Source organism: Alligator mississippiensis, chromosome 5, assembly GCF_030867095.1.
Source record: "Alligator mississippiensis isolate rAllMis1 chromosome 5, rAllMis1, whole genome shotgun sequence".
Taxonomy (NCBI): domain Eukaryota; kingdom Metazoa; phylum Chordata; order Crocodylia; family Alligatoridae; genus Alligator; species Alligator mississippiensis.
In genome coordinates, this window is record NC_081828.1 from 183558618 (window position 1) to 183571829 (window position 13212).

Consider the following 13212-nt stretch of genomic DNA (forward strand, 5'->3'; position numbering starts at 1 on the left):
CTCTCTAGTGCCCTTCTGGTTTCCATACAATTATTAGATTTATTCCAAAATCTTTCTGGAGAGGAAATTTATTGCCAAAGTAAAAGAATTTTGGTTTATTTTTACTTTTCTTCAGAATGTTTCAGAAATTATATACCCTGATGGCCGTTACATATCTGAGAGGGAACACAAGGAAACTGAAAGTGAGAGGAGGCCAGATGATAGAGAAAACAAGGTCATTGCTCAGACCTTTTGAGGTAGAATTGAGCTTGTCCAGGATGAGTGATGTAAAGTACTTATAAAACTATAATGTGGCAAAAAAGTGACTGAAGAGGAAATTAAGTGCAGAACTAGACAGCCCAGACAGTATATTAGCAGCCTAATCAGACAAATAATGCAGAGGTATAGTAAATCCAAATAAAGCAACCCGTTACCTCCTCCCAGATCACAACCTGCCCCGCATGTCCTCTATGGAATGGAATGAATACGCTGGATTTTTCAAATCTACAATGTATATAAAAGTCTTTGTGAATATTTTAGGAACAGAGATCTTGAATCATACAAAAGGTTTAAAGTAGAACTTTAAAAATATATATCTTTAAGGAATGTGTTTAATTATTAATTTAGTCTAATTAGACTTGTTCCTCGTACCCTGTAGCCACATTTTTGGGGGTCTGAATATGAAGTTCAATCGATGAAAAAGATTCTTCTTGCAATAGAAGCAAGCAACTCTGCGTTGCATGTCAGCTAAAATAGACAATGTTTGATTTTTTTTCGTGCTCGTAGTTGAGATACAAAATTCTGAGTTGTCACATCTAAACCAATTAGGTCCAGATGCATTGATTTTTCCATTTAGAAGCTTTCTGTTACTCAATGTTACATTACATTGCTCTTTAAACACTGACAAGATTTTTGTGATCAATATGACTTGCTCCTCTCTCTGACATGCACATGATGCTTGTGGCAGTGGGTGAAATGTGTAGAGAAGACGCTCCAGTTTTTGTTGCTACATCACATGAGTGAATTTAACATTCAGGGATTTGGGTTGTGACCCAAGATGATTAATCATTTCCTTTCCTTTATGTGAGATTTCTGGTTATGTCAGAAAACCCAATTCTCTCTGAGCTATTTCCCCCCCTAGTTTGGTTCAGTTTGTTTTCTCTAAAAATTCAAGTACTAGGCATTTTGTAACTGTAATTGATCCCTGCTTTTTCCATTTTCCATTAGTTTGAAATTTATTAGTTATTCATGTAGTATTCAATACAAATTACTTTTGTAGTTTGACCTGTAGTCTAATTATTCTGGGCTGTGATTTTTGTACATCAAAGATTGGCTTATTCCTGCTGGTAGAGTGGTAACATCAGTTACATAACCTTATTCCCATCATGAGACCTTGTGATGGGCATATTGCTCATTACTGCACCCATGAACTATCATTTCCAATGAGAGTAATGTCTCAGTAGTGTCAAGTAATAGCAAGCATCACAATTATGAGATTAATTCCAGCCAGTGCTATATAGTTAGTCAAGCTGTCTGTTCAAGTGGTTTAAAATTAGGGGATACACTGATGACCAGCTGGTATCAGGAAGAAAGTTCACCTCTCATGTGATAAGGCAGTTCTGCACTTCCCTCAGCAGCACCCATATTAGGAGTAGGATAGTAGAGTGGTTATAATACTGCATGACTCAGTTTACTTTATTAACCTGTGCACAGAAGATGAAGGGTTAAATTCTACATCTGGCTTTGTGCAGGAAAAGAAAAGAAAAACCTTTAGCATCAACATAGTCTTGAATGTCTTTGTTGATATATCAACAAAGGTTGAGATGCCCAACACCCAGAAGGTATCCAAAGGAGATAAACATTTCATCTGGCTGGAAAAAAAGAAGCAACTCGTAGCTAGAAGAGTCTGAGGCTGAGAGAAATAGAGGAGCTTTAGGGCGTTAGAGAGATTGGAAAGAGAACAGCTAAGTGTCTTGGGGTTGCTTACTGCTGTGCAAGCTGCTTAACCCCATTGGAGGGGACAGAACCTCTGGCTGGATGGTCTTTCCACAATAAATGCCTTTAATTAATAGATCATGTTCTGTATGGCTTGGAACTGTAGGCTTCCCTGGGTTGCTCCAACAGGAGGTGAAATGCCTCTCTCAGGAGCAGAATTAGGTGCTGCCTACTTAAGTCAGGGACACAGAGAACCAGGGCACTTGAGAGAGGGAGATTGGGGTCTCAGAGCGGGAAGGAGCCCGGGCTTCCTGTTTGCTTTAGAAGCCGAGGCTCAGCGGGCTTCAGGGGATTCTCGCAGAGACCAGATGAGGCCATAGTGGTCTGGAGGGAACTCTGTGACTGAATTTGAATTTGGAAAATCTGTGTCTACCTTTAGATAATTCCAAGATGATTTGTTTTTTTCTTTAAAGGTATCTACCAATAAACACTTACCAGCAATTCAGTGGTACACCAAGATGTGCAGGACTTGGATATAAATTTGAAAGAAAATCCAAATCCCTTTCAGATTTCTTTGTCAGGTTACTGGTACCTGCAAATTTGTGACCCATGCTGCAATTTGAGAGAATAAACCAGTTCTGTGAACTCTTTTTTATGGATTTTAATAAAAAGAATGAGCAGGTAAAAAAATTATTAAAGCTAGTGTATTACTAAGATAATATGAATCAGTTTCACTAAACTAATTAAAGATGGCACAATGTGGTAATTAATGAGGTCACAATTAGGAGTGACTTAATAAATCCATGAGTTCAAATTATCACATCTCCAAATTAACACAACCAGTAATCAAATTGAATGATGAGGTTGACTTAACACTAGCAGAAATTACTTTGTATTAGTTTAATATCTTGACAGAAGTTAAGGAAGAGTCAGATTCCTTTCTATTTAACACTGCAGCAAGGGTACTTGTACTAACTTACCTGTTGAAGGGCATAGGCATTCGTTCATCTGTCACCTATGCCCAAGGACAGAAATTACACATAAACTGGTATAAGTAATTGGAAACCAGTTCAAATCTGAAACGCAACAGAAGTTCAGTGCGCACAAACCTCTTTCAAAAAGGCTGAACCCAGCTTAAAATATACCTGCATGGATGTAATATCAGACTAAACTGATTTAGGTTAACTCAGTTTATTGAACTTCTATCCCAGATCCCCTCCAGATTCAAGTGAGCTCACATCCCCCTGCAACTCCTCCTCCCCCCTCCTCCCTTTCAGGGTGTGCAGGCTAGCCTTGGCCCAAGCTGTCTGCTCCAGCCAGACAGGGAAGCATGCTTTAGCATTCTCTGGCTTCTGGCCTAGGCTGCTGCAGGCATGTGGCTACATTTCTGGAATCAAACGTGATGTCTGTTCACTTGCTTATTGATTCAATCTACACAGTTTAGATTAACCTGTAAAGATTGAATTGATTCAGTCTCAGGTGTTTTGACTGCCTGTACTTAACTTATTTGTCCATTCTGCTTTTTAGTCCAGACGAAGGGAAATTGCCCAATATAGATGAAGTCATCTATTTTGTCTTAAGGAACCACACCTTTGCAAATAACATAAAACTTATCCACAGGAATAAGAGATGGTTAAATTTTACAGAATAGCAGCTTTGGAACAGTACTTTTTAACCTGAAAAAATATACCATCTAATTCAATTACAGGTTGGTGTTTACTTTCAGGTAAGGTGTGTTCCCTGTCTTAAGACACATGCATGCTAATGAAAAAATAATTAATTAAATGAAGGCATCCCTTTTAAAAAGGAGTTGGAGTTTTTTCATTTTCATTTCTTGGTATTTTTTAACTAACATGTTTGTTATTTGTTAATTGCAACTAAGGTTTATTCAGAATTTATAATACATGTGATAATCTCTCATTAGGTCCCAGAGTGTTTAGGCTGGCCTTGCTTAAGTCTTTCAGTTTTTCCTCCCCTAAACAGCCTGTACAGGAACGGGAAAAGCATGTAGCCTCAGAGAGAAGACTGTCTATCTTCTGCATAATCTTAATTTTTATAGTCATTTCCCATTTTCTCTGCCTTAGAGACCATATTTTTGTGTCTTTGGGGCCAGTTCAGTCACCACAGTGGGCAATCTTTAGGCCTTGGGTCCTGGTTCAAAGTTCTGTAACCCAATGATCCTTGCTTTTGCAAAGTTAGTAGAATCAGATATCCTTCCAAAAGTTTTTTTAAAAAAGAAGGATATAAAACAGGTGTTTGTGAGGACCTTTCAGCTGAGGTCATGAACACTGAGATCCACAATCACTAAAATGAATCAAACTGATAAATTGGCAAAATCCATCAAAAATATCTAATCCACATATTCTCTCTGTGTGCGCATTCTTGTCATGATACTAACGGCATTCTTTCCTGAACTAGTTCAGACTAGAGTTCACAAAGTATAGGGAATTGATGTAAATTCATAATTTGTTCTAATGACGTTGGCCTAAAAACTGTAAGCTGTTTTATATTTATCAGAATAGATTGTGTTCATAATTAAGCAATTAACATTTCCTCAGGTTCAAATGACATTAGACCCAGAGATAGAGTGGTCACCTCAAAACCCTAGGCCCTACTGCCTTGTGGGTATTCCTTGGTTGGAGAAAGGCTAAGGAACTTCACCCTGACAGAAACGCGCCCTTGCTGAGACATTAGGCAGTCAGCAGCAGTTCTTATCGGTTGCTCTCTGGCAGAAACTACCATCAAGGCACTGAACATCTGGCCCCGTCTGGCCTTTGTATTGTGTCTCAATGGTCTAACAGGGGGCATCTTGGGCAGACTCTGCTTTTCCATATGTTTGCCTAGGCATATGCATCAAAGGTCTTGATGTGATGGTCTCAGGACTTCATACAAGCAGATTCATCAGGCACTTGACTAAATCTCTTACGTGTACACCATGATCCAGAAGATTGATGGTTGCCTACTATAGAGTGTTAGTAGAAAAGTGATTTCATCCCTCACGCAGCGGCCAGTATAACATTACAATAAATTTTAATAGGGTGTGTGTACTAGGTATGTTTATTAACCTTTTTACCAGTTTTACTGTAGGGTGAACATATTCACATATATTTTCAACATGCTTCAAAAAAACCCTAAGCAATTTTATTAGGAAGTTGAAAATATACTTGTATAACTAAGAGTCTGATTAGTGGCCATGAGAGAAAGAGTTGAAGGTGCCTCTGGGTGTTAGCATAATATAAAACTCCAGCTTGCAGTCAGTGGGAGCAAAGGCACCTTGCCAGATCAGGTTTTTTCAAAACAGATGAAAGCATTACCCCAACTTCATCTCTCCCATGCTTCTCCCTTCCCTGAGCAACATTAAGCCTCATCCTGAACTCCCCTGCTTTGGTTTCTTTTATGCTCTTCCATGATCGTTCCCTTCATCCCTTTCAACTGTTTCTGACTTTGTACCACTTGAAAACCACATCTTAGTCTTGGAACAGCTTAACTAATACACAGCAGTCTCTTCCCCTCACTTTCAATTGAAACACTCAGGTCTGAGACGATGTACCATTCTATTCCTTATTGAACTGTATTGCAGTAAGATATGTGTGTTCATATGTAAGCTTTCTGAGATAAATAATTGTGTGTTTAGCCCAGTTTTACTTATAGCACCCTAGCAATGCTTTGTATATAGCACTGGGTAATCCTTTATATGTAACAATGGATTACTTTCTAATATAAGCTAAATAATTTTGTATTTGCTGTTATTTTTTTAAAACCCTGCTAAAAGGCTGAACACAACTCTTAAGGCCAAATTAATTACTTGTTTAACAGCATTTACTTCAGCAGACATAAATCAGGACTGAATTTAGCCACTTATCTCTTTTTGCCTACTAAACTCTCTCAACTGGAAAAAAGAATTACTGTTTGAGGCTGCATGTGAGATTGTGTCTTTTTAAGGAAACAAGAGGAAATCCCTACAACTTCATTTGCCAACCCATTGTATGAGGATTGTAGCTCATCTAGGGAACAAGAGGTAGGTATCAATTGCTAGTAATACATTTACAGAAATAAAATATGTCCAAACATATTTAAATGGTGTTGTTCAAATATGTTGCCTATTACAATGAAGAATGAAATCCGCAGCAAACATGTTTAAATAAAGAAAATATGGTTTAAAGTAGTACTGCATTTCTACCATCAATTAGAGTAAGATGTCTGTTCATGTGTATTTTCAAGACACATTAGACTCCAATTTGAAGGCATATACCGTAAATAATGTCTTTATGGTTACAGGTAATTTTCACCAAGGCCACAGTCTCAGAAATGATGAACCTGAATAAAACCAATTTTAGTTACAAGAAATTTAATCAGATATTCTGAGCAGATTCCCATCCACTATTATTCCCTATCTCCTTATGCTTCTGAAAATAATTAAAAGCATTCTATGGATTCGAAGGTCTGCATTCAGCCCTCAATTACACATATACAATTCTACTAAATTTACTTAAATGTTTTACTGTTCTCTCTGATGTTTTAAATATAATACTGCAGTTTTCATCATGATATTGCAAATACTGTAAAAAGCATATTGCTATTAAACAAAGAATTATGCAGGTTATATACAGATTCATACTCTTTCCCGTAATCCCATTTGCTGAACATTACAAGGAGAATTTATTAGACTAATAAAACTTTGTGAATAAAATTAAATCTATAACATTCATAAATTTAAAGATTTAGGAAGAAGAGATTAAAGGATCAAATTACAAAATGAACCAATAATTCTTTTCTAAATTAGACAAAAACCACCCCATTGGTTTACAGTATAGTTGCAATGCATGGTTGTTGCATCAACAATTATTTATTGTTCAGAATAACTCAGATAAAGAACATTTACCAGGTACCTTGGAAGTAAAAGGAGCAAATTAAAATTTAAAGCATCTTCTCTGTTTCGTTTCGGGACTACTCTTATCAGCACTATAAGAATTAGACTAGGCTTGCAATGACAAATAAAATTTTTCTCATCCTTTCTTCAGCAAGTCATATAAGATTCCACTGGAGTATTAAACAGGATTAACCATGACATGCCATTTACTTCTATAAAAGGTTCCTCTCATCTGATTATAGAGACATTAGATCAGATTCATTTACTTGCAGGTTTAGGTTTATAAGAGCTCTGTGTTGGAAATGTTCCCATTACAATCATGTCCATTTTATCTGGACACCTATATTTTAGTTAAAATACATTCTTGACAGGCTTCGTTTAATAGCAAGTTGAAAAACAGAAGTGCAGTGTCAGAAGAGATATTTTCCTAGTGGACAGGACAGCCCCAGGCACTGTGATTGAAGTCCCGTGCCGCACCAGATTTTCCCTTGTTTTCTTCAAGAATAGGATGATATGTACTTTCAATAATTCTTTCTGTAAGAGGAAAAAAAAGATACAGTCTTTTCCCAGAGCTTAAAGAACGTTAAATGTGGGTGACTCATATCACTCTTCAGAAGATATTGCCACACTGTACCACTGTCAGTAGGTTTCAGACAAAGGCAACCAGGTAAATCACATGATAAACTCAATTTAATTGAGGTTTCTGACAACTCCCTCTTTGCAGATTCTCTACGGCCACGTTTTTGCCCATATAGTACTATTTGCTTCTGTTTTTCATTTTGGACCTGTGTAGCATCATTTAAGAACAGACTTTTTGGTAAATATGTTTTAAATATCATTGTCAGTCAAATGAAGTTGGTCTGTCTCTTTTTCATAGCCTACAGCATATGTTACCTCACCCTCTGTTCAAATCAGTGTTTCTCCATGGCAGACACTACAAGAGGTAGGTATCAATATTTTTCCCTTAAAAATACATTTTGCATGCATATCAGTAAAGGAAGGGCTGATGGAAATTCACTTAAATTCAGAGGTAGTCTCCCTATCCACAGTTCTAGTAGTATAGCAAACCTGAGTGGCCTGAGCAGAGCTGGAACAAGAGTCATGAACTTCATAACAGCAGTTTCAGCTACGCTGCTTAATGTAGCTTAGCATCGCACAATACCTTTCAGTAGTTTAACCCTTATCAGTAAGGCAGGAGCTCCAGAAAATTTTTGGAATAACGAAAGGCCTTGCCTGTACACATAACTTTGTATTTTTATTCCATACATGAGCATATGTAGCACAGTCTGCCTTCAACATTGCTCAATGAATGAACAATAGATACTTACTTAATTAAATAGATATTACAAATGGTAAATGAAGCCATTATAAATGAAGTATATTCAGTGGGCTAAATTATTATTTGTATTATTTATTTGTATTACAATAGCCCATGAAGGTTCAAGCCAAATTTGGACCTCTTGGGTGCCTGTACAAGAACATGGAGGCTGCTCTGATAATCAATTACTTGATTAATCTGTGGTTTAGTTTCAATTAATTGAGCATGGTAATTACTGCGCTGCAGCCAGTCTCTGAGTCTTGTGTATCAGTGTACCTATGCTTCAAAATGGCGTCAGGGGTGCTTGAACTAAAGCTCATCAAACAAACTTTAGTTCAAGCTCCCCTGCTGCCATTTTGAAGTGCAGGGACGCTGATACATGAAAAGCTACAGTGCTTTAATTAAAGTGCAGGTGGCACGTGTAAAGTGCAGGCAGCACATGCAAAGGGCACGTGTAAAAGTGTCCCTTTTATAATAGGTACTATACCAGCACACAGTACTGCTTACAGTCTAGGGAGAAAACATCAGACAAAGGCTTGGAACAGACATAGAGAGGATGTATAACTTATCACAGAATCACAGAAATTAAGGGCTAGAATGGACCTCAAAAGATCACCAAGTTCAACCTCCCTGCTCTGGTCAGGAATACTGCTGAGATCAAATGATAGCAGTAAAATGTCTGTCCAATCTTCTCTTGAAGACTTCCAAAGTTGGAGACTGCACCACCTCCTTGGGAAGTCTATTCCAGATTCTGGTCACCCTTACCGTAATGAAGTTCTTCCTTGCATTGAACCTGAAATCATCCTCTAACAGTTTATGGCCAGTGCTCCTTGCCCTCCCCTGGGGTGCAGTAATGAACAGTTTTTTTCCCAACTCCCGATATTCACCCATTACATACTTATAGATGGCCATCAAGTCCCCCCCCAGTCTTCTCTTCCCCAGGCTGAACAGTCCCCAAATCCTTAGTCTTTCCTCATAAGGTTTGTCCTTCAGGGCCTCAATCCTTCTTGCGGCCCTTCTCTGGACCCTTTCAAGATTCTCCACATCTTTTTTGAAGTACAGTGCCCAGAACTGGACACAGTACTCCAGCTGGGTTCTCACTAATACCGAGTAGAGAAGAAGTATCACTTCCTTAGCCCTGCTCACAGCACGTAAGCTAATGCATCCCAGTATGTTATAAGCTCTGTTGACTGCAGCATCACACTGGGGGCTCATGTTCATCCTGTTATCAACCATAATCCTGAGGTCCCTTTCAGCCATTGTGCTGGCCAGGACATCTCCTAACCTATATTCATGTCTCTGGTTACTTCTCCCCAGATAAAACATTCTGCTTTTATCCTTATTAAACTGCATCTGATTCTGTTCCACCCACCTTTCCACCTTGTCTAGGTCTGCTTGGATCTGCATTTTATCCCCTAGTGTGACCACTTTTCCCCATAAGTTAGTATCATTTGCAAGCTTGGCCAGTGTGCTTTCCACATCCTCACTTGACAAAAGCCATGTAGTAATTCATGATTCCAGAGGAGCCATGCCAGTTTACCTCAACTTGAAATCTAGTCCACGATGTTTAGAGATTACCAATATGTAGTTTAGTTTGGACATTTGAATGGTCTCTTGGACAGGGTTTGTTGCATGTTATTTAAAAACAGAAAGTCCACTGCCATTCTTGCACTTATTTATTGTACTACTTGTTTTTGAAATAATGTTTTTATGCTTTTCTTCTAGAATTCTTCCAACAAAGACCAACACGTGCCTTCCTTTGCCAATCCTCTCTACGGCAAAGCAATAGGAAAAATGGAGAATTTACACAATACCTTGAAATAGGGATTGAAACAGTATACAACTTTCCTTTTGGCTGAAGATTTTTTTTTTCTTTGAAATCTAGTGGAAAGTTTGTTATGATATTTTAGCATTAGTAATTTGAAGGAAAGTGGAATAATTCTTCTATTAGAATAATTATACTCTAAATATAACACTACATTGAAAATAGCATCCATGCATATGTAAAAGTATAGTCCTATGTAATATTTCTGTTGGCACAAAAATAGACTAGTTACTGGAACTATGAATTCATTGCACATTTGAGCAGTTCAAATGCAGTGTATGAATAAAAAGAAAGTTTCACTTAATCAGAACCAGATTCTTAGGGTTTGGAGGTTCTAATTTTACTGCTATTATTGATAAATCGTGACTCAGATATTTTTATAATTCTGAATCATTACAAGACTGTAAATGGTTATTTTTGTAATGGTAATGGTTTATTTTGAAAGAACAAAAGTGAAAAGATACTTGTAGAATCTAAATAAGAACAACAGGCTAGATCAGGGTGTGATAGACTTAATCTTGGACCTGAACACCAATTCTGCATGTAAGTCAGAGATATGACGTGCTATAATATACACTTCAAATCCCCTTCTGGCCAGCTCCACACCAGTCTGCTACAGGTTTGGTGGTTGATATGGGGTAGGAAAGGGTTTGTATCAGAAGGCGACACGTTTCTGAATAGTTTGGCCTCCCCCACAACCCATAACTCTGGCTCCCAGTTTTCATGTCTTTGAATGATGAAAAGGAATTTGGGGGGACACCACTGGGTTGCATCCTAAATCTGAGTGTCATCATCTGTGATGTGAGAAATAGATGCGAGTTTACATTCAAGCAACGTTGTCAATATATGTTCCTCCATCATTCCTGTTAGATTTAAGCAGCTGACCTTTTTATTTTATTCTCTTATGGAATGACCTACAGTCATGGAAAAAGGCTCTTTCTTTAGAATTTTTACCATAAAATATTGTAGTCTTCTAGGGGGAAAATGTTTCTCATCTTATTGATATAACAAATAGGGAGGTAGATACAAAATTCATTTACCGTACTACACTTGCAAGCACTGTCAATCAGGCTTGATTCTCCAAGTTGGCAAGTACCTTCAGATCCTGAGTTCAATAGCATTTCAATTAGATCAGCATGAGTGAGTTGCCTTAAGCATTGTCGACAGGTTCTTAGACTCCCACATGATCAAGTCTTATTAGTTGACTTCTCTGTAGTAGCTTGACTTTGCTTTCAAAACTGCATCAGTGCTGTGAAACCCTGAAATGCTGTGTGTTGTAGCCCCTACACATTGTGTTATATTTTACTGTGCTGTAAACAATGATAATGAAAGCAAACACAATTTAAAAATACCTAAATTTGATAGTAGAATTTTACCCAGAGTCCTCTTAATGAGGAAAATCAATTCATTTTACTACTGTATTGAACTCTGGAAACTGCACAGGAGACAAAAGGAGGGTTCTCAAATTTATATAGGGGATTCTGGAGGGATAGGGTTACAGGCCAGTATCTAGGAGACTGGAAAAAATATGGGTGAACAAACATTAAGGTACATACAGTTAGAATATACATAACAGACAGTAACAATGACTCAATGATAAAACCCTTCAGAGACAAATAGCAAGATAAGAAATAAGGAATACAGGTTTCCCTTGCATTATGCTGAACATGCGTTCTTGGAAAACAGCGCATAACTCAAAGTCGCATAATGGGAACCCATTTTACAATGTAACTAATAGGGATATGTTCCAAGACCTGAACTGTACTGACCCCCAGACCCATTTCTACCACTTCAAAAAGACAATTTTGGTACTCAACAACAGCAGACAGTACACACAAACACAGGGGGGTGAATGTTTAGTTGGTGTGAGGGAAGAGAGGGTGGTGAAGACTTCGTTGATGAGAGGGGTAGGAGATAAGCTAGCGGGACACTTAGAAGCTATAATGGGGATGGCAACTACAGAAACACGTGTCGCAGACAATGAGCAAGGAGCACAGATCCACACAGGAGACTATATTTTGGTGTGCGTCACTCCCACAATGCACCACACAAAGCAGTTGACGTGGGCTTCCACCACACCAATCGCATAAGAGTGAATTTACCTCACATATAATGAATTTTTGTTATTAAAAGGGTCATCGCATAAGAGCTAATTCACACATACAGAACCTGCATAAAGCAAGGGAAACTTGTATTAACAATGTGATGCAATACACTGAAGAAACCTTAAGCCCCCCCCCTTAACTCTAGGGGAGCTCTCAAACCAGTCACTAGCCTCAAAGAACACTCAATTAATATGTACCTGATCTCCCCCTCTGAGCCGGTCCGAGCCCTGCTGCATCTCACTGACTGCTGCTTTTCTCCCTTTCTCTCTCTCTCCCTCTCTCTCCACTGGGCTATTTCTTTCTGTGCAATCCTGGCTCCCCTTCTACTTCTATCCTCTTTCCCCAGCAACCTGCTGGAACAGTTGTTCCTGCCATGAGGTTATAGTCCATTATACTACTAAGTTAATGTGCTTAATAAAGGCTTAGAATTGTAAGCAAATATAATGGAGAAACTTAGTGAAATCCCAAATACTGTATATCTTAGCAATATCCATTTTCTGTCACATAAAATGAGATCTGTCAGTCTTCAGGGTTATTTCTACAGCAAGGTGAGACTTAGCTAAATCATCTTCAGATTTTGCATTTAGAAAGTACTTTAAAAGAAAGTGTAAAAATCAGACTTTTCCCCTTTCATCTTCTGACCTTCAGTCATAACACTTATTGTACCAAGAACAAAAGATTCATTTATGTCTCCTAAATGGTAACTACCTTGTGCTTGACAGCTGAATAAGCAGCAGGCTCAGACAACTGGATTCAAGATACTGTTGTTTCCATCTGTTTCACTGGAACTTTGCAGTAAGTTGCCTACATGCAGTCTTTCTTACTTGAACTAAACAGGGAAAATTCACATTTTCATGGTTACAACTTTGTTTTAAAAATCTAAAACAAATTCTGGAAATAAAATAAAATTTCTTAAATCTTTATGGTAGTTTTCTCCTGTACCTAACCACACACCTTGACTAAAACGTCTGTATGTTTAGATTCATACTGTCACAGCCTTTAAGCATTCAAAATTTTTTGGTTCCAAGAAAAGCTATTCAGTAAGAGGAAGTTAGTTGATACAGCCTCAGGATACAGTATTTTAGCCAATGTTTTACATGATTGAATGAGAATAGCAGGCAACAGAAATAAAGTCCCATATTAGTCAGCAGATAACCTGATACTTTTCTACTTTTCTTAT

At 37.9% G+C, this 13212-nt stretch overlaps 1 protein-coding gene across 1 annotated transcript in view; it reads left to right on the forward strand.

Annotated features, from left to right (window-relative positions):
- Positions 1-12953, forward strand: part of MALRD1 (MAM and LDL receptor class A domain containing 1) — a 516028-nt gene extending 503075 nt beyond the window's left edge. The window contains exons 38-40 of the mRNA XM_059729363.1: positions 5857-5932; positions 7662-7727; positions 9828-12953. Coding sequence (XP_059585346.1) covers positions 5857-5932; positions 7662-7727; positions 9828-9926 — 241 coding nt within the window. The 3' untranslated portion in view covers positions 9927-12953. The remainder of the gene's footprint in view (positions 1-5856; positions 5933-7661; positions 7728-9827) is intronic.
- Positions 12954-13212: the final 259 nt, after the last annotated feature.